Here is a 26,286-nt window from a genome sequence, read left to right on the forward strand (position 1 = left end):
AGAAACTTAAAGACTTTTACTCAAGTAGGCCAATACTCTAATAGATGACTAACTTTTACCAAGTCATTTTCTACTATAGATATCTGTATTTTTACTGCAGTGTGGACTTCATCCACCTCTGAATAAACTATATTAAAACATCTGTTTACAAACTCTCACTCAGCGCGTGCAGAATAATCCATGTCTCATTTATGCAGTCATATGCGCAGTATTTCCCAAACACGTGCATTTTCGCTAAAATTGATTGATTTAAAACACTTCAGAGCAAACAGTCTCGTGCACGGCCGAGTAACGCGCCTGGGCACGCGCTCAGGCGCGCTGCTCCCAGGCGGAAGTGTGTGTTTATTGTCACTTTTTTTTTTTTTTTTTAACGGAAGTGCACGTGTTTAGGAAGCACCGAGCAAACGACTGGATGCATGAGGCTGTTATTAAACTGCGCGAGCTGTGAGAGAGTTTAACAAAAACACGTTTTGTTGTTTTTGGATATGTGTCTTCAGTTCCTTCTTTCTGCTCACTAAAGTCTGCGTTCACTGGAGACCTGAGGAATTCAAGGTACACCTGGTGAGTAATTAATGTACAAATGGTCATTTGGCAGGTGAAGTATTTTTGTGATTTCACCAAAATGGACAGAAATACATCTAGAAACAATTTTGTGGTTTGATCACACCAGCCAATATTCTTTCCTAAAAGTACAATGAAATACACAATAAAATAAAATCAATAATATATTTAGTAGATGGAGGATTAAAGCAAGCATTATGTAGGTGCGTTAAATATTATTTGAATTATAACTCAATCAAAAATTAATATAATACATTTTTCCCTATAAAATAGGGAACATTTCATCAATGACATGGACAATCTTCCATCCCATATGATTGAATAATCTCCTGTATGATCTATTTTCAGCACACTCGTGTTAATAATCTAAAATGTCATTATGGTTAATGCTATTCTGTCTCTCATCATGTTTCTCCTTTTATTGTATTGTTTGTACTTTACTAGTCTGATAATTTATTTTTGAGTTATTCATATTATAAATTGGTGTTTCCACACCGTCAATTTGTGACTGTATTCTTTGTATATTTAAAAATAAATAAATAAATAAATAGGTACATTTCATATATATATAGAAGAAGTGACATATCTCTTTGCTAAATCTGTATAATATGAAACAAAATTTCATCTGTTTAATATGGCCTGAATCAGTCATCACTAATCAATAGTCAATAGTTTCCAGTGTTTATATATATATATATATATATTTCTGCCCAATGACAGCTGGGTTTGGCACCAGCCCGCCCACGACCCTTACAAGGACAAGCGGTTATGGAAAACAACATACATAATGCATATATAATAAAAAGTACAGAGTTAAACACAAGACAGAAACTGATACTGACACTGGGTTGGAAAGATTAAGTAATGAATTTATCAAACTAAGGAAACTGAAACTGGCCTAGTACACACTACTACTGCTAATAATAATAATTGTAATTTTAAGTAATGGCTGAATGCCATTTAGCTGCTTCAGTTTCAGCATCCCTGTATTGTGCATATTGGCTCACTGTCACGGCTTACTGGGACACTTTAATAAAACAGAGCCATTCCTAATGTTATTATAACTCCTGTGCTTTTTCTTCTGTCCAAATGTCCATCGTAATTAAGGCCTCTTCTGTCACTGTGGGAAGACAAAGTCAAGGGAGACACCTGGTGGTGAAAAATTATATGACTAACAAATCCAACCAAACTAAATGGTAAAGGGTCCAAAACAAACCCCCACTTCCCTGATTTGAAGGAAAATGCAAGACTTTTGAAGTCCTAGGCTCTGAGTTAATTCCTTGGTGGCATAATCTTTTTTTTTAAAATGAACTTCTTAACTGATGTTTTTAAGTTGCAGCCCTGTGGTTACACCTATTCAGCCCACATATTTCTTGCTTCCTCCATCCTCCATAGATCTACTGTTGAACAGATGTAACCCGCATGCTGGGGAGAGCAAGTGCTCTCACGCCTCATTTGGTGCAGATCAGTGTTTTAACATGAAGACAAGAAATTCAGGTTTGGTTAGGATCAGTTTCCAGCTTCTTTTTGTATGAGATAGTGAAACTATTCAACTATTACTGTTTCTTCGAGGTGAAATGGCGCAGCAAACAATTCAGATGGACCACAAAAAACTCTGCTGTTCGATCTGTTTGGATTTACTGAAGGATCCGGTGACTATTCCCTGTGGACACAACTTCTGCATAAACTGTATTAAAAGCCACTTGGATGAAGAGGATCAAAAGCACGTCCACAGCTGTCCTCTATGCAGAAAGACCTTTGCACTGAGGCCTGCTCTGGAGAAAAACACAGTTTTGGTAGATTTAGTGGAGGAACTGAAGAAGACTGGACTCCAAACTGCTCCAGCTGATCACCGCTATGCTGGACCTGGAGATGTGGGCTGTGATTTCTGCACTGGGAGAAAGCTGAAAGCTCTCAAGTCCTGTGTGCAGTGTCTGGTCTCGTACTGTGAGCAGCACCTCCAGCCTCACTATGAATCTGCGCCTTTGAAAAACACAAGCTGGTCGACCCCTCCAAGAAGCTTCAGGAGAGCGTCTGCACTCGTCACAAAAAGGTGAGGAAGATTTTTTGCTGCCGCACTGATCAGCAGTGTATCTGTTATCTCTGCTCCATGGATGAACATAAAGGCCACGACACAGTTTCAGCTGCAGCAGAACGGAGTGAGAAGCAGAAAGAGCTCGAGCCGAGTCGACAAAAGATCCAGCAGAGAATCCAGAGCAGAGAGAAAGATGTGGAGGTGCTTCAGCAGGAGGTGGAGGCGATCAATCGCTCTGCTGATAAAGCTGTGGAGGACAGTGAGAAGACCTTCACAGATCTGATCCGTCTCATTGAGAAAAGAAGCTCTGATGTGAAGCAGCAGATCAGATCTCAGCAGGAAAACTGAAGCCAGTCGAGTCAAAGATCTTCAGGAGAAGCTGCAGCAGGAGATCACTGATCTGAGGAGGAAAGACGCTGAGCTGGAGCAGCTCTCACACACAGAGGACCACACCCAGTTTCTGCAGAACTACCCAGAGCTGTCAAATCTTCACTGACTGTAAAGACTCATCCAGGATCTATATCCGTCCTGTACGATACTTTGAGGATATTGACAGCAGCTGTGTCAGAGGCCAGAGATAAACTGCAGGACTTTGTTAGTGATGTGTGGACCAAGATCTCAGAGACTGAAGTAGATGTTTTACTGCCACAACCTCTTTCCAAGACCAGAGACAAACTCTTGACATATTCACATCAAATCACACTGGATCCAAACACAGCAAGCAGAGGACTGTCATTATCTGAAGAGAACAGGAAAGTAACAATTATACATAATTTATTCATTTGGATGAAAATGATGTTAAACATTCACTTAATTTCATACAGTGACATGTATGGCCTTCAAGTTCTGGGCAGGGAGAGTCTGACTGGACGATGTTACTGGGAGGTGGAGTGGAGAGGGCGTTTAGTTTCAGTTGCAGTCACATACAGGTATATGAGTGGACCTGAATGTAAAAGTGTATTTGGGGATAGTGACACGTCTTGGGCGCTGTATTGTTATCATGATTGTTATGAATTCAGACACAATGATGATATCACTACCATCTCAGGCCCTCAGTCCTCCAGAGTGGGAGTGTACCTGGATCACAGTGCAGGTATTCTGTGCTTCTACAGCATCTCTGAGACCATGACGCTCCTCCACAGAGTCCAGACCACATTCACTCAGCCGCTCTATGCTGGACTTGGGTTTTATCATGTTGATGGCTCTGCTGAACTGTGTGAGCTCAAGTAGAGAGGCGTCTTAAACAAGGCACAGGGTGAGAATCGAGATTAAGTTTGCATATTTACTCTCAGTCCTTGCTGTTCAGCTCTCTGTGTGTCTCAGTGTCTGTGGGGCTGAGACATTTAGTTTGTGCAGGTATCAGTAGTAGCGTACATGTTTATACATTCAATATAAAACACACAGGATGTGTCATTGCTCTGTTTTTCTCGGGAAATCTCTTGAGTGAAATAATGTAGGAACTGAACATTTTTCAGATTATGTTTGTATGTGTCTCTATTAAAGAGAAGTGAAGAAAAAGAAATACTGTTTACAGATTTTAGCTTCATTTATTCATTAGACTAAAACTGTGAGAGCAGAGAATCAAACTAAAAATGTGGCTATTAAGATATTATGAGGAAGTCTTTTATTACAAATGGAAAAAAAAGGAAATTGCATGTTTATTCCAAAACAGAAAAATTACCTGCGTCATCCATATATATGAATATCAGTAAATTAAGACACTGGATAACTTTAATGTAACGTGTTGAAACACATTTCTGCTATTTATGAAAATTACAGGATATCTGCAGGTAAAAATCAAGGTTTTTTCATGTTTTTCTTTAATTTTTTTATGTGTATTTGTGTAATTATGGATGTACAGAATAATTATTTGTTGTATGATTTAAATTTTTGATCTTAACGCATAGATTTTGGGTTAATTGTGGATCCACAGCTGAGTTCAAGTATGCTTTGTGTTTAAATCTTTTTATTTTTTCCATCTTTGTTGTGGTTTTTCTGCTCAACTCACTGACGACCAGATAATTGTGAAGGTCTTCATTTGATGCTGTTATGATGTTGTTTCAATTAAGTTTATCTTAATCAGAGTTTTTATCATTCTTTTTAAAAAATGGTGAATATACATTATATTGAGGGCATTTTCTGTTGTGCTGAAAGTATATAGTTATAATGTTATGAAATATCAATGAAATATAATCATGTGTTTCTTTCAGTAACTGTTAGTTGCAACTGACATTTAACAAAATGTATGAAATGTAACATAACTTGGTGTTTTGGGGTGTCAATTTGTGACTACATTGTCTGTATATTTTGAAAATAAAAGCAAAATAAAAACAATATATATGATTATATTATTTGAATTTAAACTCAAATCTGAATCTGAATCAAATCTGCTAAATCTGAATAATAGGAAACAAAATTTCAAGCTTTCATTATGGAGTAAATCAGTAATTACTAATTATAGTTTCCATTAATGTATATTTTAATATCTATATGATGTAAGCATAAGTGTTCAAAGGTCATTGTGTGTGTGTGTGTGTGTGTGTGTGTGTGTGTGTGTGTGTGTGTCTCACTATAGCAGCAGTACTGTGTGTAGTCTCTGGGTGTCACTGCAGGACTGTGTCTGTCTCTTGTCTCTCAGCGGCTCCAGTGGAAACTCGGTGTGTAGTTGAGCTGCAGGAGCGGAGGATGGCAGATCGCACGGCACCGAAAAACATCTGAACAGGTTCAGTCTTTCATATTTCCTCATAGTTTCCTGCATCTTCACCTGACTGTGCAGTTTAAGGGCTCTGCAACACTTTATCATCAACATATTTATCTGAACAAACTTAGTCCTTACACCAAAACAGAATCAGATTTTTATTTTTTTATTTATTTGACCACATTTGACATTTATGTGCCTGAGAGGTACATCCAGCTGGCTGGAGCCACATTACAACATTTTTAATATATGTCTCTTTAATTTATAGCTTTTTACTGACGTTTTTACTTTTTTATTATTAAATCAATCATGTCCTTATTGATAGAACGGCCTCATTTGATCATCATTCAAGTAGAAGGTATCAGTGTTATGCATGAGCAAATATGTGATGAGCAAATATACATATTATGATAACCATTAATAGTCATACCATGGTATACTTAAAACAGTTTACAGCTGCAATCCTAGTGTCCACCTGAAAAATCGAAGTCCAATATTTAATCTCTTTTGTCTCTGTTTTTGGTCTCCACCAACTTCTGAGGGGTATTTTTTTGTCTCTTTAGCTGCTAAATGCTTCACTTTGTCAATTAGTTGTGACTGTCTTCTGTTTGTTACTGAGCAGGTAATGCACAGTGAGTTTTTTATAGTTGTTTTTACTAAAAACATCTGTCCACTGTGGCTGATAATGCCATGAGAGCGGTGAGAGTGAAGCTAAAAAGTACACAAACACTTAAATGACTGAAACTCACTTTTCGTTTTTATAATTCTCTACATTAGGGTTGCACAATATTGGATTTTTTTGCAGATATCAGATAAATATAACAACTCCTTTGGTCGATAACTGATACCATTATATTCGAGTTTTTTTCACTTATTTTCTTGATCATCACGTCTCTTCAATAGTGGAATTAACATCAAATTATGGCTGCTCTTATCGCGATGACCCACTCGCAGATAGAGACATAAAATACAATGCTTTTCAATGTGTATAATAGTCATGCATTGTGCAAAATGAACGGGACAATGAAGCCTTTATATTTCTCTCTCAAAAGCCAGACTCCATTGAGAAAAACAACGATTTAACATCGCTGAATATGTGAGCTGCTGGTCTACTGCTGTTATGATCAGTTAGTTTGTTTGCATTTTTGTGAGACTTTAGTGTTTAAAAGTGTTTCTTCGGTTTCACCAAATAACACAATAATGCAAATAAACAAACGGATCAAAGCAGCAGTTGACCAGCAGCTCCAGTGTTCAGTGAGGTAAAATTACTATTTTTCTTAGTGGAGCCTGGTGGCTTTGACAAGAGCGTTAACGGGCTATCTGACGGAGAGGTTGTGCGCGGTAAAAATGCTCTCAGTATAATATATACCTAAACTGATCTGCTTTTAGGCGGCTAAAATACTTCTTCTGCTGCTGCCCGTTGCTCCTGTGTCCATCGTGTTTCACCAAACTGGGTGCGTGCCGACATCGGCTTTATGTAATACAGTCACAATGGACAAGATCATTATACAACCCACTTAAAAAATCCAATCTATCCCTTTAAAATAATCTACAGATTTCTATATTAACATTTAATGGTAACTGTTCGTTAAAGCTATCCTGCATTGATGACAGCAGGCTCCATCGGGGTTTTAAAAGTTAAAAATTTATTCAATTCATCCCTACAACCAATAAAATTACTGCTGTAACACTGCTAACAGCATGTTAAATCACCTTTTTTTTTTTTGGCCGCTATCTCTCAGTCTCTCTGTCAAATCTGCATCAGTTCCACATCGGAGGCCTCCAGGCGGACTTAGATAATGCTCTCCATATTTACAGTGGCAGGAGGATTGGGAGGTTTTTGACTAGATCCCATTTGTGTGAACCTATTAGTGCTGAGCGCTCTGAGCTCCCTCTGATACGCCTCTGAGATTAGGCAATGGTATTACTGTAAGAGGATCGACTCGCCTCGAGGTGAGGGCCGAATATACAGCGAGAGCGAGAGAGAGAGAGAGAGGAACACACACAAAGGCGGGAACGTGCTCACACAGATAGGACCACACACTCCCCAGAAAAAATCAGGACCTGGCAGTGACAGCGGGGAAGAGATAGAGGGAGGAACACACACACTTCAAAATGAAGAACTGAAACCAAGGACCTGCAATGATAACGATGGTAATGAGAGAGGAAGTGTGTGTGTGTGTGTGTGTGTGTGTGTGTGTGTGTGTGTGTGTGTGTGTGTGAGAAAGAGAAAAGACAAAATTGTTAAATTAAAAAGATGTTTCACTCTCCTGAACATGGGCGATTGTTATTTAAACCCCACTTCCGAGGCCTTCGCAGGACCAAAATCCTAACGCCGATGGGCACACCATGAATTAAATTAAAAAGAAAAGATATAAAATGGACCCGAGGACAGTCAAACTCGATTTGAGTAAACCTGAGGATTAACCCTTTGAAACCTGAAAATTGGCTTGATTTCTATTAGAAACATAGACTGAAGGCAATGAGCAAAGAAAGAAGAACTGAACCAAAAACTAGAAAGAAATTAGTGAGAAGTACAAGAAAAATACCTGAAAGTGAGTAAAAACAAACACAGTAGAAATATTTCGTCATTTAAACACCTTAGTCGAACTTTGACAAGACTCTGCTGGTTTGCTCCAGCCTCCCTCAGTGGTTTGGGATATGGGGACTGTTCGTTATTTATGAGGGTGGACGGAGGGGGCCGGAGCCGCCCCCACAGATAAATAAAGTACAGTCCCACAACACAGGCATGGAAGTAAAATGACTGAATTTCTTTCGGTTATATCATAAGATTAAATGTTTATTGACCTTTTAAGGTGGCTTTGAGAAATTGGATTTAGTCCCAGACTAATATGTTAACCCTTAAAAGCCTAAGCATATTGGCTAGATTTCTTTGAAAAGCATTGGAAGAAGGCATTGACACAATTGCCCCAAAAAATTAAAAAAATTAAATTTGTATAAAGTTACAAGAAAATAACCTAAAAATAAGCAAAAGAAAAAGAAATTAAAATAAAAAAGAAAAGAAAAAATAAACAAGCACAAACAAACAAGAAAATGACCTCAAGAAAGCGATAAAAAAATCTGTAATATAATTTAAAATATATAATTATAGCAATTATAAGAACTATCGTTTTTTCTAGCTAATTTTTAATAATTTCTTTGTCACCTTTTGCTGTTTTTTTTCAGTTTGCTGGATTTGTTTTTTTTTGCCAGGTTACTCATTATGGTTTTTTTCTGTGTTTTTGACAGAAGTCAAATATTTTTTTCAGGTTTCAGAGGTCAAAACGACTGTGAAAAGCATCTGAATGCAGCACAAGAGAACTGATGACAATCAAGGTGTTAAAATGCTCATTTTGAATATACTATAATTGTAAGAATTACAGACTTTTCCCTATTTTTTAAATAATACCTAATAATGCCACCCAAATCCCATTTTTTATTTTTATATTTTAGATTTTTTATATTAATATTGTTTTTGCAATTTGTTTTTGCTGAGTTACTAATTGCTGTTTTCTCATGTTTTTAAAAGAAATCAAACTAATTTTCTCAAGTTTAAATAGCTTGTGAAAGGTGTCTAAATGCAGCACAATAAAACTGATGCTGATCCAGGTGTTAAAGGGTTAACATGTACTTTAAATGTCGAGTTTTTGTCAGAATAACACAATAACTCGACTTTTTCTCAAGTCGCGTAAACGTACTGACTGCGCGACAAATGAATGTTTACAACTGACAGTGAGTTCATTGTCATTATTACTAGAAATGATGGACAAAACTATGAGAATAAGTCCCAAAATGAACACCACCAGTTCAGATTCTCTGTCATCTCCGTCCATGTAACTCGGAAAATAAACACATCACACCTTTAATTCTGCGTGTGTGTGTGAATGAAACAGTGAACCTCAATCAGGAGGAGGAGGAAGTCGCAGCAGAGGGAGAGAGCACCGTGTCATAATTTATGCCTTAAAAAGCATGAATTTTTCAGCACACAGTGGCAGAGATGGCACTTCATGTTTACGACAATCATTTCCTTAGTGAATGATTCATGTGGATGTGGCGCTTATGAATCTTTCAGGGAACAAACAGAAACACTGATGCTCCCAGCTTTAAACTACCGAGCCGAGTGTCTGTGAATGAAGTGAGTGTGGGAATAATAACCCCACCTGCATCACTTTTTCACAGGAAAATTAATATAGCTTGACAGACGTGGACAATTTGGATATCCTCCTCTCTATATTCTGGACAATGTTGGTGCTTTTTTTGCTCCTTTAAAAAAAATAAAGTCACTTATTGCAGATTTCAACATAAACGTTGACGTATTATGCTGTGTTTGTGTCCACATCAAACATTTATATTGTTGCTTTTTGTTGGAATAAAAATCATATAACCTGCAGTTCCCCTAATGGCCACTAGATGCTGCTCTCAGAAAACTGCATTGAAGTGATAGAAAGATTTGGTGTTTAAATATGTATTTTAAATTAATTCTGAATTAATTGTGGTGATTCAGTCCAAATTTGCTGTTACTCAGTACAAAGGGACAGTCTTGATGTCATAGTTGCCACCTGCAGGAGAGCTCTGCATTAAATGCATCAAATTTTGTGTGTTGCTGTCAGTCAGTTTTAATGACTTAATTTTAAATTCCTGAGATTTGATCAGATTGGAAGCAGTGAGGCATGTCGGTAAATATGGCCAACATGGCGGCAGGCTATTATTAGTTCATATAAAACCGTCGGACTGGCCGCTGTCACCCTGATATTCGGCGTCGCTCCTCTGCTCAGTGGAAGCATGTCCTCCTTTAAAAATCACATTTATCTGTTGCCTGGAAGCTGCAGTCGCCTGGTGGAAATCTTTCATCTTGCCTGTGTAGTGCCCTTCAGAGGGCCCTACCGGCTGTTTGGATTTTAGCCAAGGTTACTATAGAAACACAGAGAGGGAGAAGTGCAGGAAAATGGGAAAGGCTTGCTCATGCTAATAGAAAACACGCTTACCGAGTCCCGTAAAAAAAAAAAAAACACACACATTTGAAAATGTGAACAAAATGTAAACATCAAAGGTTTTTAGTTTTGTTCGCGATCAAAGAGTTTTTTATATCATCTCCTGATGAATAAGGACCGGTTTCTATAAACCTGGAGGTGCTGAAAAAGCTGGAAAATGCAGTGATTGATGGTTTAATTGATTGTTTGTTGGAATGATTCATTCACTAAACGCAGCAGCAGATCAGCTGGTGATACAAAGACTGCTCACAACAGAGCTGAAGCCTTTAAAGGGCTGTTCTGCAAATTTACTCTTCACAACAGACTCTTTGTGTGCAGTTTGAAATTACATTTAGGACAAATAATACGTTATCTGTAGCTAAAAACAAATTATACCACATTTAGTTATTATCTTATTTGTGGTTCATCTAAACCAGGAGACTCAGCTTGCTTTGCTCGGGGGCAGGAGGCCGGGGGCCAGTTGCAGGCTCCTGATGTTTCTAGGATTTGAGGACATTTCTATAATTTTTACATGGATCTAGGATTTTAAGACAATTCTAGTATTTTAGGACTTTTCTAGGATTTTAGGATGTTATAGGAATTTAGCACATTTCTAGGATTTTTACATGTTTCTAGGATTTTAGGACGTTTCGAGGATTTAAGGATGTTTCTAGGATTTTAGGATGTTATAGGTTTTTAGGACATTTCTAGGATTTTAGGACAAGTCTAGGATTTTAGGACATTTCTAGGATTTTAGGATGTTATAGGAATTTAGCACATTTCTAGGATTTTTACATGTTTCTAGGATTTTAGGACGTTTCGAGGATTTAAGGATGTTTCTAGGATTTTAGGATGAGTCTAGGATTTTAGCACATTTCTAGAATTTTAGGATGTCATTGGTTTTTAGGACATTTCTTGGATTTTAGGACGAATCTAGGATTTTAGGATGTTTCTAGGATTTTAGGAGATTGTAGGATTTTGGGACATTTCTAGGATTTTAGGATGAGTCTAGGATTTTATGACATTTCTAGGATTTTAGGATGTTATAGGAATTTAGGACATTTCTAGGATTTTAGGATGAGTCTAGGATTTTAGGACATTTCTAGGATTTTAGGATGTTATAGGTTTTTAGGACATTTCTTGGATTTTAGGACGAGTCTAGGATTTTAGGATATTTCTAGGATTTTAGGAGGTTGTAGGATTTTGGGACATTTCTAGGATTTTAGGATGAGTCTAGGATTTTAGGACAGTTCTAGGATTTTTACATGTTTCTAGGATGTAAGGAAGTTTCTAGGATGTTAGGACATTTTTAGGATTTTTCGGTCAATTCTAGGATTTTAGCTCAATTCTAGGATTTGAAAAACATAGGGGCTTAGCCAACCCCTTTTGGGGGGGTTGCAGGAGATCCTCCATTGAGTATGGTCTAAACAGATAAAATTTGCAGATGTGTGATCGAGTGACTCCATCCAATCACAGGCTGACACTGGCAGTTTGTTTGTGTGTGTGTGTGTGTGTGTGTGTGTGTGTGTGTGTGTGTGTGTGTGTGTGTGTGTGTGTGTGTGTGTGCGACCTCAGTGGAGTATTATTCTCTTTGAGGTGAGCTTGATAGTCGTGGCAGACACCTGCACAGATCACAGCTGAAAGATTTAAATCGTGTCGACTGGGAGAGTATGGGACCGACGAACGAACAGATGAATTCATTAAACTGCTGATCAAACGCATTAAATTAAAATGTATGTTTGATTGAAGTCAACCACACCGAATACAACATGCATATTAAAGGAAAACATCATTAACATGAATAAATGCACACGAGTCAGGGAGCGATGAATGAATGGATGAACAAATGAGACAGAGTGAATGGGTTAGTAGACGTAGTAGAAAATGTTTAGAAATGTTCTCTTGATATCCCTCATTTGAACCTGTGAACCTGTCAGAACCTTTCAAAGACATGGGAAAAAAGGCAATCAGCATTTTGGAAAGAAATGTCCTGCAAAATGCAGGAAAATTGTCGAAAGGTGAAAAAGAAAGAGAGGGAGAAAGCATTATTAGAAAATTATAAAAAATAATAAAAATTAAAAAAAGTGGGGAAATGTCCCACTTTACCATGTTTTACCATTATTAGTATTTTAAATAATAGTAAAAGAAAAATTATATTCTTTCTGTATCATAATTTTAAATATATAATTATATTATTAGAAGGTCATTTCCTTGTTTGATCTCTTTTTTTTTTTTAAACTTTTTTTTCTTACAGTTTTTCCTGGTAATTTTCTTATAATTTTTTATGAATTTCTTGCTAATTTTGGGGTCATTGCTCCTGTTCTGCCTTTTTCCATATTTTTGAATGAAATCAAGCTACATTGCGCAGGTCAAGTTTAAGGCAGTTTTGTGCATATTTGGCCTCCCCTGCAAGAGTTTAACAGGATTAATAATGAAATTAAGAACATTTTGGGCTGATCTAAAATTTTTATGAAGATGTTTTTAGAGAAGTAAAAAATAAAATAAAATAAGAATAAACTCTGTTTCAGACTTTGGGTGCGACAGATGCCCGCAGCATCTCCTGTAAGAAGTACCTGTGCAGCAGTGATCCACTGGATCTGTCAGACCTGCATATTTAAAGGCATCAGTTACTCAATGAAGTCATGTTTTTAGAGATTTCAGGATTTTTTTTATGCAGGTGTTTATATGTGAGGAAAATATGAATATGCATCCATGACTTTGAGGATATTTAGGGATTTTATTTTTTACATTATTACGCTCAGAGGTGTGGTACAGCATGTAGATGTGGAGATGCAATTACATTAAATACGCTCTGCAGGCTAAACTGTGCATGTGCTTGTGTGTATGTGCGTGCGTGTGTGTGTGTGTGTGTGTGTGTGTGCAGCTGCAAGGAACCCCTGCAGGGCCTGATTGCCCTCTTATACCTGTTGACAACATCCATCCATCCATCCATTCATGGTCTTTTAACCTTTTGAAAACTGGGCACATTGGCTTGATTTCTTCCAAAATCATGGAAAAAAGGCAGAAAGCAAGTTATTGTCAGAAGAAATGACCCAAAAATTAGCAAGAAATTACCAAACAGTTACAAACAGTTATAAAATACATAAAAATCAGCACAAAAAAGGAAAGAACAGTAAAAACAACAACATTTTCTGAAAAATTGCTCAAATTAAACAGAAAAAAATCTGCAACATAATTAAATATGACATTTCGATGATTATAAATATAATTTTCTTGACATTCTTTGCTGGGTTTTTTGGACAATATTCTTACAAATCTGTCCTTTTTTTTTTTTTTTTTTTAGGAATTTGTGGTACATTTCTAAACCAGGTTGCTTATTGTCTTTTTCCCATGTTTTCTATGTTTTTGAGATTTTTAATGCTTGTGAAAGACATCTGAAGTCAGCACAAGAAAACTAGTGTTGATCCAGATTTCAAAGGGTTAAAGCTGGAGTCAGCAGTTTTCTTGAAAGTGGAATTTTAAAAAAATACACTATAGACCATTTTTTATAAATACTCACTACAACTCTGATTGTGTGTTTATCCACTGCTAAAAATAGTTCCCAACAAACTATATAACAACTATTTCCTCCTTTTTGAGTAAATTTGCTAAAATCTACAATGACCAGATATTTCAGACAATAACTGGATCTTCTTTTAAATTTTATTTTTTTAAATGGAACTATATTTTTGTATTTGTTAACACAAACAAAACGATGTGGCAACAGCCTTAATATTTTCCATAAATACAAGAAAATATTCCTGTTTTTAATGAGATGTGATGACACTGAAGAGTACAACCGTTTACATTCGCATTATTTATAGATGCAACACAAATGCCTCTAGTGCTTTAACACTTGCACTACAGGATATGCACCCTGAAAATGCCCATTTTTTCATAACAAAAGATTTCTAACCTAATTCCTCATCACATTTCAACTCCCTCTGCGCCCTTCATCCCCCGAGGGTTCCCCTAAGACTCCCAATCGCTTCCTCTCATATTCAAACACTTTAATATTATTAAACATTTATAATATTATGTCCCATTTAGCTGGACAAAGTTAGCGCTCATTTTTTAGCATGTGTGGCCCCTCTGGGAATCGAACTCTCACCCGGGCTGTGTTAGTGCCTTGCTCTGCCGATTAAGGACAGCGGATCAGTAAACTGCTTCACCCAGGGGATTAAAAACAGCAACAAAAAAACAGAGGAGGTGTGGATTTGAACCGATAAATCAAACTGATACGGCATCGTTATGTAAATTTTAACCTCGGAGGGCAGTTTCACTTAGTACTGTGTGTGTGTGTGTGTGTGAGTGTGTGTGTGTGTGTGTGTGTGTGTGTGTGTCCGCATGTATCTCTCTCTCTCTCTCACACACACACACACACACACACACACACACACACACACACACACACACACACACACACACACACACACTTTGCACTCTGCCAGCTGAGACCCAAACAATAAAAATAACAAATAATAAAACTATTCTCCATCTCTGCCTTGTCCCTCCAGGACAGACAGCCCCTCTCTCTTTTCTTTCCTTTTCTCCATCTCACTTCTTTTTCTTTCTTTCTTTCTTTCTTTCTTTCTTTCTTTCTTTCTTTTCACTGTCACTGTCTCTCTGCTACTGTTTTAATATCATCATCACCATCATTATCATCATTATCATCATCTTCATCATTATTATTATTATATGTTTTTTTGCAGCAGACAAACAAATTTACTGGATTTTTTTCATATTTTGCATATAAAGCAGCTCGAATCGATATATATTAACAATGGATCAAACAAAAGTTGTCTCCTGCACAGAAATATCAGCCAGTCTCAGTGTTCCCAGCAGCTGTTTTCAGGACACTAAAAATCCTCTGCACACGACCTGCTCAGCACCAAACACACTAATGCCTCATTTCCACTGCCCGACTCGACTCGACTCGACTCGACTCGACTCGATTCACTTTTGGTACCAGGTTCTGTTGCTGGAATAGGAGGACCGAGCCTTTTTGTCCTCCCACTTTTTTGGGCATTATGGGGCTATTTTACAATCGTCTGATGTTGGTTATACAAAATATAACTGACTTTGACTGAGGTACCAAAACAACAACAAACAAAAAAGACAACAGCAAAAAAAAGAGGCTATTATTTCCAATTTTTTTATTTCCAATAACTAAATAAAAAGAAATGCTTTTTGCAAAGAAATAATAAGAATAAGAATAATAAGAATAAGAATAATAATAACTTTCTGTATATAGTATATTATTAAGCGAAAAGACCAAAAAAGCTCTTGCAAACAGACAAATATTTAGAGACTGTTTTTGTATTTTGTTTTTTTGCTTAAAGTCGAAGCAGCAAAGGTCTATTTGACTGCAGCAGCAAGAAGCGACTGTTGACTCTGGTGAAATCTAGTTATATCGCCATGTTTGGGCTTTTAATGTTCATATATTGTTTTTTTTTTCACTCTGATCTCCTGCTTCATTAGATGCTTTGAAGAGCAACAGAGGAGAGAGAGAGGGAATATTGCTGTAAAGCAAACCTAATAAAGGACAAACAATATGCAAAGATTTATGGTTCTCATCAATAATAATAATAATAATTCTGTTGAAAACTTGAAAAAAATATCAGGCTGACAGAATAATACCAATACAGATTCAGTTAGCTGCATCGTTTTGTCTGCATTCGTCATTTGTTTCCTGTCAGTCCTTCTCCATGTGTGAATTTAAATGTTGTGTCTGTTTTCACCTTTCATTCAAATTCTATATAAATCGAATATTTATGATTTTAGCAGTATAAGTTTTTTCTCTTTTTGAGGTTCATCCAGGGACACATGAACTTTTCAGCATTTTGCTGGTCTTGTCACAACCTTTTAGGTTTTTTGAATTCATGCTTATTTGTCTCCTGTGTTATTTTACAGTTTTATTTTGGTAACCATTGTTTTGTCTCATTTCCCTCCTGTATGATCACTCATCCTGCCCTAATGTGATTCACCTGTGTCTCAGGAGGTGGGTTTCCATTACAGATTTGTGCACAAATTAAACAAAGTTTTCAAAATGTCGATAAAACACAATAACGAGGTGACTGTGTTTCCACTGAGTGATGTTATGTGACTTCTCCTCTCATGATAATACTCTAGTAACCATAGCGATGGATGTTCAAAACATTAGCAGCTTTATTTCTATTGCAGCCACCACACTTGCCATAATTAGCTCAAATTGAAGGCAATGTAGGCGTGTTATGGAGCGATGACGGAAAGGCAAAGGGAAGCCGCTCCCACGTATGAGGGGCTTCTGGGACATGATAGTTCACGATCTCACAGAGGAATTGTGGATTCAAAACTTTCTGATGATCTGCTCAATGTTTGCAGAGTTATGTGATGCAATAACAGCTCTTGAAGCGCCAGTTCCTACAGACAAGCACATAGCCATAGCATCATGTGACCTATAAAAGCAAAAAAAGAAAAAAAAACCTAGTTGACCTCATGGCTACATTCTTGAAAAGTACATTATGTTAAAGTTGAAGAGGAATTTAAGTCTATTATTGTAATTATTGCATTTATTTACAATTGTTTTCTCCTCAAAAGAACTGGCTGACCTGGAGGTTTGTTTACAACCCGACAGCTCGTGGTTGTTGACATATCGCCATTTTCCCAGATTTCAGCTCTTAACTTGGTGAGTACACTGTTATTATTACTGAGCGGAATATATTTCTTTTTCTACTATGTATATATTGTTTTGTACGCTGTAGCATAATGCACACCATTTTTATGTATATTGTATATTGTAAATCAGCTTAAGGCATATATTTGTATCTTTACACACTTTACATATTCAGCATATTATTTATATTTTACATTTTTTATTTTTTTCATGCGTATGAATTGAGACACAATGCAGATATTTTTTTTTTTATTTTATATTTTTACTATGTTTTTATGCACATATTGTATATTTTCTACTTGGATTTTTCTTTTTTAATCTTATTTACTAATGCATTTTTTTATTTTACTTTTTTTACACTTCTCATTTCTACGTCTGTTTTGTTGTCGGTTCTCTAAACTTGGCATCAGAGCAACTGTAGGAATCACAATTTTCCCAGGGAATCAATAAAGTATTTCTGATTCTGAAATGATGATGAGATTAGTTGCATGAACACCTGCCCCACCCTCCCCAAAAAACAGAATTTTCCTTTATTCCTTTAAACTATCACCACTTTGTCCAGGCATCAGGACTCACAGTGAAACCAGGCTGCAGTGATACTTCCTTACATAGAAACTCAGTGCATGTGTGTATTTGTGTATCCTCAACTCTCTCTCACATGCACACACACACACACACATACACACACACACACATGATCAGTGAAGGATGCAGAGACATGAAGCTCCTCTTTCCCTCTTCGGCACGTCAGAAGCATTTTGCCGGGTGATTAATCGCAGCGGCGAGCGTTCGAGCCCCACGGTCGGCCCGGGGGCGTCGCCACGATCCCTGCACCTGCCACTCTGATCCACTGACCCCCCCCAAACACACACACATTTATGCACAAACATAAAGCCGCAGATAAATGTGGAAATGAACAGGATATGCAGAAGGAAAAAATACACACACAAAGACACAGCTACATAATACAGACTAAATTCACTAAAAAAATCCAAAAAAAGTACATTTTACAAAAACCTTAATGGCTGAAATCAAATTCAAATAAAACATTAAGAGACACATTTAAAGCCTGAAGACAGAAAAAAATAAGCGTAAAAAATAACACTTGTAGAATTGATGACACAGAGGAAAATTCAGCAAAACTAAAAATACAAGTAAAGAGAATATGTGAATGTTAACATATTTAATGATTATTTTAAAATATGGTCTATAATGGGGCCATAGGAGCCGATAAATCCTGGCCTATGACAGGGCTAAAGCTTGGAGACCATGATTAACCCTTTAAACCCTGCTTAGACATTGGTTTTCTTGGACATCTTTCACACGCATTTAAACCTCTGAAACTTTGAGAAACTGGTTTCACTTGTTTCAAAAACATCAGAAAATATATATCATGAACTTGGAGAGAAATGTCCTGCACAATTAAAAAAATAGTAAAAGGTGACCAAAAAAAGACCTAAAACTAGGAAAACATTGTCCAGAAAACTAGGGTGTATTCATATTTGTTCTAATTAAATGTTAGATTATTTTTTAAAACATTTTCTTTGACACATTCTTTGACTTTTTTCTACATCTCAGTGGCTGTGTGGGAGATGCGCTGCTGCAGATCTGCGCTCACAGCTGCTGCGTAAGAGATCCACGCTGTTGGAGATCCGCGCTACCAGCCGCTGTGTAAAAGATCCGAGCTGCCAGCCACCTTGTCGGAGAGTCTTGCTGCCAGCCGCAGGACCTTTTGGAGATCTGCGCTGTTGGAGACCCACGCTGTCGGACATGTGGGCCGCAAGCCACCATGTCGGAGGTCCTTGCTGCCAGTCCCTGTGACGGAGATCCGTGCTGCCTGCCGCTGTGTCAGAGATCAGTGCTGTCGGAGATCTGCGCTGTCAGCCACTATATCGAAGATCCCACTGCCGGTGATCCGCGCTGCCAGCTGCTGTGTCAGAGATCTGCACTAACAGCTGCTGTGTCAGAGAGCTGCGCTGTCAGCTGCCCTTTCGGAGATCTGCGCTGTTTGAGACCCGCGCTGTTGGAGACCTGTGCTGTTGGAGACCCGCGCTGTTGGACATCCGGCCGCAAGCCACCATGTCGGAGATCTGCGCTGCCAGCACTGTGTCAGAGATCCAGGCAGCAGGAGATCCGCACCGCCAGCCGCTGTATCAGAGATCCACACTTTTGGAGATCCGCGCTGCAGCCCCTGTGTTGGAGATCCACGCTGTTGGAGATCCACACTTGCAGCCATTGTCAGTGACCTGCACTGCTTAAGTTCTGCGCTGCTGACTTTTACTTCTAGCAGTACTTCTCTGTACTTTTTTTCGTGTCAGCTGCTACTTCTGCATACTTTCAGCTACAGAAACCATTCAAATTTAAAAATGTTATGCTCTTGATGGACGTTTATGCCTCTCATTTTCCCTACATTTTATGCCTCAAAATATTAAATATTTATAATTCTAACCTTTTCAGTTAACATCAACTTCTTCCTTCCAGTTCAATTTGAAGCTTCTTCAGTTTAAAGCAGTTCAGCTTTCATTTCTGCCAAGTTTTTAGAGATTTCCAACCATTTGTAATATATTTCTGTATTTTCAACTATATATTTCTGCATTTTCAGCAATGGCTTTGAACTAATTTCAGCTTTAAACATTCACACGCATGTTCCGCAGGAAATGCATTTTCTAGTCACAGATATCCTTCTCTCATTATTCCAAATCAGTTATCAATAATGACATCTCAAAAATATAGATTTAAGTACTAAAAAAGCAGAAATCTTCCTTTTCTCTCTCTCTCTCTCTCTGTCTGTGTCACATCCCCTGCTCTCTCACCACCTGAGTTGGAGGAGGGCGAGCATGTGTCTCAGGCCCACACTACATCTGTTACACTCCAACGTGTGTGTGTCGCACCACCGGTTAGCATGTGCGTGTGTGTTTATATATACTCTTGGTGGTAGTGAGGTGTGTGTGTGTGTGTGTGTGTGTGTGTGGTGTGTGTGTGTGTGTGTGTAGCAGCAGATGTCATTTGTTCTGAAATCAGCAGCTGGATCCTAAGTTCCCAGTGGGACCTTTAATGTCTACTACTACTACACACACACACACACACACACACACACACACACACACACACACACACACACACACACACACACACAGCCAACCACCAGCCCTACCTGTGTACTGTACACACACACAGGGGATGTCATGTGGGACAGTTTGTGTGTGTGTGTGTGTGTGTGTGTGTGTCCAAGATCAACAGGTTCTCGGATGGTTGTGAAAGTGACGTGGTGTGTGTGTGTGTGTGTGTGTGTGTGTGTGTGTGTGTGTGTGTAGATATTAGAAGAGCTGAACTGCTGACCATTAACATATGGAGCAGGTTACCCGCATACATTAACCACAGGTTACTTACTTACACACACACACACACGCACACACACACACACACACACACACACACACACACAGAGATTTTATTTTACAAACAAACCTTTGATCAAAGTTTTCCAGAGTTCAGAGCGCAAATTAAACTTCATCTGTAAAAACTTCTGTTTTCTTTTTTACTACTCAGCAGAAACAGTTGGAGGAGGAAGCTTGAAGTTCAGTAAAAATCACACTTCATCACATGAACAAGTGGTAAGTAAAGCTAATTTAATAATTTCTATTTGCATCAGAAAAATATGAATAATAAATCCTAAGTGATGACTTTTAAAGCACTGTGTCAGTGTAATAATTTATTTTATTATTCATTTCATAATTATTTGGTAATGTAAACCTTCTTATGTTACTACTACTAGCATGGCATCAACAGAAATGCTCATTCAGTAGTTGTCTTATTAGCACATCCATTATGGCCAAATTGTTTTGAACATTATATATATATTTTTTTATTCATTAGATTTTTAGTCATTATGTCACAATCAAGGTAAGAAGTAACAGTGCCAGACCTAGCACATTTGTTAATAATAATAATAATAATAATAATAATAATAATAATAATAATAATAATAATAATAATAATAATAATAATAATTAGTTCCAAAGTCCTCAGCTACCTTTATGGTTTTATTTGGGGAGACATGTCACCTGGGTCCGCCACTCTAAATCTATTCGGGGCAAAAAAACGACCATTTTCTTGTCCTGCACTTTGTGGTTACTCAAGTCGAGCAGCCACTCTCCCACTACAAGTGGGAGATAAAAAGTATTTTTAGGGGTGTAAGGTTCTTGAAATAGGACAGTAGCATGCTGTATTGCGGGTCGACTCTTTGCATGCCTTGCTGCCATCTGTGTGGGGGTTATTCATAGAAAATAATATGGAAGGTTATTTTGACGTTTAGCGGCGGTGTATTTTTGTCTTTATACGTTACATTTCCAGTGTTGCATCTGTAAAATGAGGTATAAAGACTATTTGTGTAATTTTCCAGCTGTGCCGCTTTTCCAGCTAAAACCTTCGTGTGGTCCTTTAGTAAAAAAATAAGGAAAATTTTGACTTTTAAGAACATAAAAACAGTCACAAATCCTCAGTGAATAATATATGTTTTAGTATTACCTGAACGTTGTTATTCTGAAGTCTTTATACTGTTGCTTTGTCAGTGATTTCGGTGAAACATACCATCGCCAAAAGCCACCCTCTGCCACAGTATGATACACTGCCCGGCGACGTGAGTTTGTAATGTGGCTGAGTGTTATAATATCCGGCCAGTCGGTGGATGACACCTGGCGTGCCCGTGATGATTCGCAAATTAGCAGCGTCAGTTGATAACAGCCAACACACTGCCTGTGTGAGCAGCGTGTAAGTGCTATGGAACCTGTTTTTTAAAAAAATATTATTTTCTTTCAGCGCCAATTTAAAAAAAGTTAGAGCAAACTTGTGGTAAATATGCAAAAATTATGATTAAATATTTTTCACCATTTCACTAAATCTGTTGTCCGGATGCCATGAGGCTCACATATATGTAATTTTCCTTTGCAGTGTGGCCATTTCACAACCATTCACCTTAAAACGCCCAGGGAGTTTTGCCCTGTAGCCAGGCGCCATATGGCCGTCTCATACAGATCTAGCCTCGTCCTGACAATTAGGACCACGGGCTAAAACCCTGCTGGATCTGGAGCACAGCCAGATGAGAGGAGGACAGAGAGGAGCTGAGAGAGAGCAAAAAAGAGAGCAAATTCATCAAAAAACAGAAAATGAAGTCAATGCATACATAAAGAAAGTGGTAAAGATGGAAAGAGTGAAGACACAAAAAAGCATAGAAAGTGAGTGTGAGGAGAGGAGGAGGAGGGGATGGGGTAATATAATGATAATAATAATAAAAAGAATAAAAGTAGAGAAGGAAAAACTGACTAAGTGGGCTAAACAATGTTTAGCCAATTAAGCGTTGCAGAGGAATCCATGTGCACAATGAGCCACCCATGACTGAACGCAGAGACAGAGGCAGAGCTGCTTAAATTACAGCCCGAAGAGACAAGAGTCTTCATCAGAGCGGAAACAGAGCGAGGGAGGAAGGAAAGAAGGAAGAATGCAAGGAAGCAAGGAAGGAAATCAAGACTTATGAGCCTATCTGACTATAGTTTGTCTAAAAAACACTCATAATTCCTACCTATTTATTAGGTTTTCCTTCCAATGTACCTGTGAAAAACAAAAAAAAGACAAACATAAATCACCTCATGAAGTCACACATACTTGTGAATAAACAGAGAGAAGGGGGGAGAGGATGAATTATGGTGTCGAAATAAAAAACACAACAACCCAGGAGGCTCATAAAAAAAAAAAAACATCTCACCTTCAAACCAAAAAACACACACAGAAAATAAACATCAACACGACACGAGCGGATTCAGCTATAATTTAACCAAGATCTAAAAATGATCAAATCTAACAACTGAGAGCAAGAAGTCCAAGTGTGTTTGGAAGCTTTTGCATAAATATGAATAAACGTTTCAGTGAGGAATCACAGTGAGTGTGAATAAATACCAAACTAGACAGCGAGGCGGTAAATGTAACCAATAAACTCCACAGTGTACAAAGAAATAAAATAAAAGGTTGTGCCAGCCCACATATCATAATTTACATGCATCAGCTTCTTCAGGGGACCTCAATGTCAAAATATGACGCGTGTCAGTTTATGTGTCTCACAAAAATGCAACAGTTTGTGTGATATCTAACAGCAAAGCTCCACCAGATAAAGTAAATTGATGTGAAAGACCACATCTGGCCGAGTTTCACTGACTCTTGGGGCTGTTACTCTAACTACACAGACTCTGCTTCTGCATTTTCGTATTCCAAAAAAAAAAGAAAAAAACCCCAGATCAAACAGTAAAAGCAGCGCTGGCTGAACATAAACCTAAATTTTGTGAAAAGTTGCATATTTATCACCTCAAATATTCAGAAACAATGTTTCAGCTTACTGTTTAACTGTAATACAAGATTGTTCTTTTCAGCAACTAGCAGGAGTTTTTATTGGTCCGGTGCAGCGCAGTGCATTCTGGTAGTTGTAGTTTTTTTTTCCCTCTTGAGCAAAAGCATCCTTTTTCTTTGTTTCTCTGGTCATGTAGCACCATTTTTTAAAAGTATTTTCATCTTTCGGCTGCATAGACAGCCGAGGTTTATGTGAGACTATGGTGGAAATTGTCATTACTGATTACATATTTTCACATATCTACCACACACTATTGTTTTAAACTTAACTTGTTTTAAATTAATGACACATTTTAGGTCACTGTAACAGGTTGTGTGCTCCATCTTCATCCTGGAACAAACATCTGAAGTTCTGTTTATTGAACGAACGTGTTTTTATGGGAACATGATCAGATGATTTTAGGGAACGGTTAAAAATCAGGACAAATGAATCCAACTTCTTTTTTTTTTTATTGTGCAAAAAGGGCCCGCCTCTATGAGAGGTTATATCACTGTCTATATAGATCTTTATATTTCTCAATACAAAAATTTTGAGTTAAAATAAACACAACATAAACCAGATATGACACTTTGAGGCAGTTAAATCAAATAATATGACAATATATAGATAGACGCAATCTAAAACATGAACCAGATACAGACAGTTAAATAAACTGTGGACATTAAAACAAAAACAAAAAAACAAAGTACTACCCATAGGGGTAAAATTAACTCATTGTGGTCTGGATTTAGGATTGCACGTATTGTGTTGAAAATTGAGCAACATATTGTAAAAAAGAGTGCTAGAAAAACGCCTTCGTATACGAAACAACTGAGAATGAGTGGTTAATCTTCCACCAGTTAAAAGCAGTTTGAACCTGGTTTAATGTTTCACATTTAATGCACAACACAGTGGATTCACTGCAAACGTCCGTGTGTGTGCTTAATGTGGGGAAATTAATAATACTGAATGTTTAAGTTGATGGTATGCATCCCTGTCCACCTGATGTATGAGGGTTATATTACAGTCCACTGGAGGGGAGGAGCGAGAGAGAAACTTCTCTATTTATTTTCTGCTGTGCTGCCTGGCACACATGTTTAGCCCCGGGTGACGGCGAGCAGGAAGTATTTCTAAAAACAGGGTAATTCTGGAAAAATCACTGGCAGCTAAACCCCCCCTCCATCCCTCCATCCCCCGCCATGTCTTTGGCTGGGTCATTGCATAATTTAGTAATCAACTAAATTAAGGTACGGAGAGATGAACTTGCAGCTCGTGAGCATTTGTGTCAAGTTCATCGGCTTTTGCAGGAAAACGGTGTCCCGGGCAGCCGCCGTGCTTTAATGAATCTCAAACCGCCTCCGATTTTCATCTGCAGCGGCGAGGGAGGGAGCTAGCTGGGGCCCCTGCACACACACACACACACATGCACATGCACGCAAACACGCACACACACAGGAAACAGGCACCATTTGGTGTTTATGTAAATGTGCAAAAACAAAATGGCTGACTGCCAAATCCTGTCAGTAAACAAAGCTTGTTTAAGTGCCAGGCAGAGTGTTGTTAAGGTGGACCGCTCAGGATGGCGTTGAGCAATAGGTGGCCCCGTGACGCTGAAACACCTTAAACGAGGGTGCCGGTGACCATGTAAAACAGCCATTAACTTGTGATCGGATGCAGGAGTGTTGGCCTGCATCTCTAAAACAGGAACATTGTTCCCGGGGCCTCTTTTTTTTTTTTTTTTGGAGGGGGATATGGTTGGTTGTCATGGCAGCTGAACAGCCAATAGTCACTCAGAGCAGTGGATCTTATCTGCATCAGTGTGGAGTTTCTGAGTGAAGGTCCATTCAAATCCTCAGAAAATCACTGTGATCAGAGTTAGGCTGCAGCACAGGGGGGCAAGGCCTGTCCAGCTGAGTTTTTGGCCCCCCACCACCACCAGACCTGCAAAATTCATTATATTATTTCAAAAATTAAGTTTAATCGGGGCGCCTAATAGCTCACAGGGCAGAGTGGGCACCCTGTGCCACAGGTTTGACTCCAACCTATGCCCTTTGCTGCATGTCATCTCCTCTCTCCCACTTTCACACTTAAATTTTCCTCTCAAATAATTTATTTAATAAATAAATGAATAAATAAATAATAAAAAAAAAACAACAAAAGCAAATAAAGTTTAAAAACATGTTTTGATGATGAATAAAATTTTTTAAAAAATCCCAAAATTCATACGATAAAAATACATATAAAAAGGAGGCATCAGTTAGGCCTCCCTCCATCATCAAATCTGACGCTGCTGTATGACTTGCGTGGGTCTAAGTGCACCAGGTGTGAGTCCGAAAACCTGGAAATGACTTAGCATTTCAGTACTCACGGTTCCCACAGTTTTTAAAGTCATTGTTTTTTTTAATGGGTTTTTTGTTCTGTGCCTGAAATAATGTCTGTGGTTAACACAAACTGAGGGACTTTCACTTCTTATTTATGCATACGTGAATTAATTAGAGGTTTTTGTTGTGTATGTAACTGTATTATTATTATTATTATTATTATTTTTTTATTTTATTATTTTTTTTAATTTATTTACTTTTTAAAAAAAAAAATATTTTATTGATTATTTTTATTCATTTTTATTACTGCTAGTTTCTGTTGTAATGTAATGTTATGTTGATTTGGACCCCAGGAAGACTTGTTGCCTAGGTGTCAGCTAATGGAGATCCTTATAATAAACAATAAACAATAAAAAGTAAACGGTGAGGAGAGTATTGGACGAATTAGACACCAAGGACAAGACAGAGCTGAGAGACTTTTTTTCTACCAGAGTTAGGAGTAATAAACACTTCGCACAGCAAGAGTCAAAATTTTAGACTTCCTGAATGCTTGTTGAGTGACATCAGCAGTTCATGTTACTATGAATTATTTGCCATTGAAGATTTAATGAGGGTAAAGATAGAAATGAGTTTATGTGCAGTTTGAAGGTAATAATTTAAACTCTGCAGT

The 26,286-nt window shown here is 37.8% G+C and overlaps 1 protein-coding gene and 1 pseudogene across 1 annotated transcript; both read left to right on the plus strand.

The window, feature by feature from the left end:
* The first annotated feature begins 396 nt into the window (after positions 1-396).
* On the plus strand, positions 397-19,330 carry LOC121959537 (keratin-associated protein 10-6-like). The gene is made up of 4 exons (XM_042508898.1): positions 397-561; positions 5,235-5,318; positions 16,844-16,931; positions 18,498-19,330. The coding sequence occupies exon 4, from the start codon at positions 18,709-18,711 to the stop codon at positions 19,162-19,164; it is 456 nt and encodes a 151-aa protein (XP_042364832.1). The 5' UTR covers positions 397-561; positions 5,235-5,318; positions 16,844-16,931; positions 18,498-18,708; the 3' UTR covers positions 19,165-19,330.
* LOC121959536 lies at positions 2,083-4,299 on the plus strand (annotated as a pseudogene).
* Positions 19,331-26,286: the final 6,956 nt, after the last annotated feature.

The sequence above is a fragment of the Plectropomus leopardus genome, chromosome 20, assembly GCF_008729295.1.
Source record: "Plectropomus leopardus isolate mb chromosome 20, YSFRI_Pleo_2.0, whole genome shotgun sequence".
NCBI lineage: Eukaryota > Metazoa > Chordata > Actinopteri > Perciformes > Serranidae > Plectropomus > Plectropomus leopardus.

What these genes read in the sequence shown, in the direction of transcription:
- LOC121959537 (XM_042508898.1), top strand. Translation starts at nt 18,709, where the DNA reads ATGTCGGAGGTCCTTGCTGCCAGTCCCTGTGACGGAGATCCGTGCTGC.